The 3,468-nt window shown below is 31.0% G+C and overlaps 1 protein-coding gene across 1 annotated transcript; it reads right to left on the bottom strand.

The window, feature by feature from the left end:
* Window positions 1–1,996: 1,996 nt before the first annotated feature.
* On the bottom strand, window positions 1,997–3,252 carry LOC107848345 (F-box protein At2g27310; the record flags this gene model as incomplete). Its single annotated transcript, XM_016693096.2, is given in 1 exon segment — window positions 1,997–3,252. A coding segment is annotated over 1 exon segment (1,022 nt), but the record flags the coding sequence as incomplete, so codon positions are not given.
* Window positions 3,253–3,468: the final 216 nt, after the last annotated feature.

Below are 3,468 nucleotides of genomic sequence, written 5' to 3'. Positions count from 1 at the left end.
TTTCGATAGATCATTTTCTACTTCCAATCAAATAATGAAAAATAAATTCAAAAGATATGTTATCTTCTGAAACTTTCGGAAATAGCCTTTCTCCACGAGGTAATGGTAAAACATATAAATATTTTATCCTCTTTAAATTTATTTGTGAGATTTTACTGAATACATTGTTAATTGCTATTGTAGTATTTTTTTTTTCTCAAAATCATTTTCATCATACCAATACACCAATTTGTGATTGTAATAAATTTGGGTTTGGCAATGTGTCCTAATAGTGTGGGAATAATCTATAATAATTAGGATTTAAGTTATATCTGCTTTATTTTTTATATTCTATCTGGAAACTTTTAAATTCTGGAATTTTCCTTTCATTCTTAATGAAATTCTCTTTTAAATACTAAAAATGTCATGACGTTGATAATATCACAAATTTTTAAGAGTTTTTTTTTTTTTTTGAATGTGTAAAAAGTTTTAATTATTTTAAAACACCAGTTTCAAGTAAATATCTCCATATAAAATAAAACGAAAAGATAATAGACTTTGAGATCACGTTTATCTAATATTCTGAAATCACCATAAAAAATTGTGGTGGTATGAATGTAGGAAAAATAAAATAAACACACACCTCAATTTACCATATTTATATAAATCTTCACTCGTACAAAATAATTATAAAACTTTTAATTAATTATTTATTTTTGTTCGTTGTATCAGAAGCTAATTATGTATCACGATAGACTCAAAGTCGAAAAAAATGTATCGGGAGCTAATTATGTATCTACACAGAAAAAAATATATCTTCGTTGGATGTATTATGTATCTCGACAGAGTTACAATTAAAAAAAATGTATCAGGAGTTAATTATGTATCTTTACAAAAGAAAAATGTATCTTCGTTGGATGTATCGGGAGCTAATTACATATCTTGATAGGCCACATTCGGGATTTTCAGTAATTATGCATAATGTTAAAATTTTCTGTAATTAAGTTTCAAACTGTCGAGATTTATGTTGTTTGCCCATGAATACAATTCTTCAGGCCTCGGATTTGAGTCCAGTTTTTATTTTTTATTTTTTTAAAAAAAAACTTAATAAAGAGAAATTTCTCAGTTAATAAATCTTAATCTTCTTTCTAGATGCGTGACCTCTATTTTTGGTCAATTTGGTAGAAAGTCAATTAAATTGGGCAGCCAACATAAAGGACTTCCAAAAAACAAAATGTGGACTATATAAATATAACCCTAGATTAGACATATCTTTCTAATAATAATAGGCTATTAACAACATCTTTATACTATATTTATTGCTCACCAAATTGCTAAATTTGTGTTCCAAATTTTTTTTAGATAAGCATCTAGTATCTCTTGAACTATGTCCAAATTTGTTATACACGTTTCAACTTTACGGGAGTCCTATTATCCTCTAAACTATATTTTTGCGTATTATTGTCAATCATTTTAGCTGACGTAACATCTTTTGTCAACCTTTTTAGTTGACACGATACCTTTAACGTGAGTTTTATTTTATGTAATAAAGATTTCACGTTAGCACAAAGGACGCTCATAATTCGGATTTTGAAGGGATACTGGATGGTTATCTCAAATTTTTTCGAGGAAAAGAGATCATTTTGTATTTGAAAATTCTTTCGAATTGAAGTTGATTTTGTTTCGACTTCAAAATAGCTATTTTGCAGTCGCTTCAATTAAAACATAGTCATAATTATAAAATTTTATAATAATAATCATTTTCGAAGATATGACCAAAAGGAGACAGTAAATGCTAGTTCTGAATTATATATTAAGGAATTGAAAGCGAAAAGTGAATTTTCTGAAATTTCGCTTATAAAATTTGAAATTCCAAAATAATAATAAGAAAATAGCTAAAAGTTTTATTTTTAAATTATTTATCAAGGAAATTAAAAAAAAAAAAAAGGCTATTACTAAACACAACCCAAACATAAGATTTTCATATATTTGTATTGGTCAATAAAGAAAAAAGAAATCTGACAATATATGTGTCTTTTGTATGCTTTTTTATTGAGAAAAAAATTAATGAAATAAAATAATTTCAAGCTATTACTTTTTTTTCACTTTTCTAACTAAACTAAAATAATGAGAAGAAAAGCTTTAGAGTAATTTGTCGTCATCTGGTCAGAACGTCACAAATTTTTCTGTAGTTCGATATTTCTCCAAACTTCACACATAGAAAAAATGTTAGTCCACCGAACTGTCATTTTTAACCAAAGTAACTCCCAGTACTTTTCGAACCAACCAAAATCAAAGTCCAAAAAGCAATAAATATCGTAATTCCGCTTGCTATACATGCCATATCCAGTCTTTTTTCCTTTATTTGTTTCCTTTCTTTCCATTTTTTCTTTAATTCCAAAAAATTCTCGTAATTTTCTTTTATTTCATTTTCATTTCTTTTTTTCCTTCCTCCTTCGATAACGTCACGTAAAATTACCAAACTATCCTTTCCACATAAAACTTTACCATCCATATCCTCTATTTGCATACTCACTTCTCGCACGTGTAAGTCACCTCCTTCTTTTCCTTCGCACGTGACAACTATCCCACATTGTAACAACTCTCCGGCACCGGCACCGGCGCCGGAATTTATCACCGTCGAGTATTTAACCTTCAATTCTCCGGTTAACCAATGTCGTTTGACCGATACCGCTTTCATACTCGATACATTCACCGCTCGATTCTTAGTTTGATCAATCAAAATCCAGCTCAATTTCATCTTCTCCATTAAATTCCGGCGACATTCACCGCCGTCGGAAAATTTCTCCGGCGTCGGAAAAGTTTCTTCATGACCCAACAGCTCAATTCTGAAAGGGGAGCTCATAAACCACCCGGTTTTCGCCTCGGTAATCAAAGCTCTCGAGAACAATACATTGCCGTCGTAGTGAATATCCACCGCCGAGGTCAACTCCGGCGCCGGAATATGCTGACGTGGGTGTTTTCCGACGAGGGGTTTTCGAATTATGGACGGAAAAGAGTCCGAGAAAAATGAACGGTGACCGGATGGAAAGGTAGAGATGATGTTCTCGATAAGCGGGTCGGAAGTAGAAGGCCAATAAGAGTTACAAATTTTTCGCCACAAATGATCGTCGCAACAAAGATTGTAAAGTTTCGAAGAAGAAACACTCGCGGAGATAAGAGTTGGGCCGTCGAGTTTCGTTAAAATTAAGGTTTGGATTATGTCGGGATGGACATCGATGATAGATGTTTTTTCATCGCCGTCGTTCTTCATGCTGGTGGTGGTGATAGTCGTGATGGCGGAATTCGATAACATAAGAATAATTTTGTGTAATGAAAAAAAAAAAAAAACTTTGTAATTCTTTTGGTGTTTGAATGAGGAGTTTATATAGGGGTAAGGAGATTTAATAATATAATTTTTTAAAATAAAAAGAAGTACTACTATATAGTAAGAGAAAAATGAATATGCCTTGGTCAAAATTGACATCT

This window comes from Capsicum annuum, chromosome 11 (assembly GCF_002878395.1).
Source record: "Capsicum annuum cultivar UCD-10X-F1 chromosome 11, UCD10Xv1.1, whole genome shotgun sequence".
Classification (NCBI taxonomy): Eukaryota; Viridiplantae; Streptophyta; class Magnoliopsida; order Solanales; family Solanaceae; genus Capsicum; species Capsicum annuum.
Note: the sequence above shows the minus strand (reverse complement) of the source record. Positions and strands in the feature narration are given on the sequence as shown.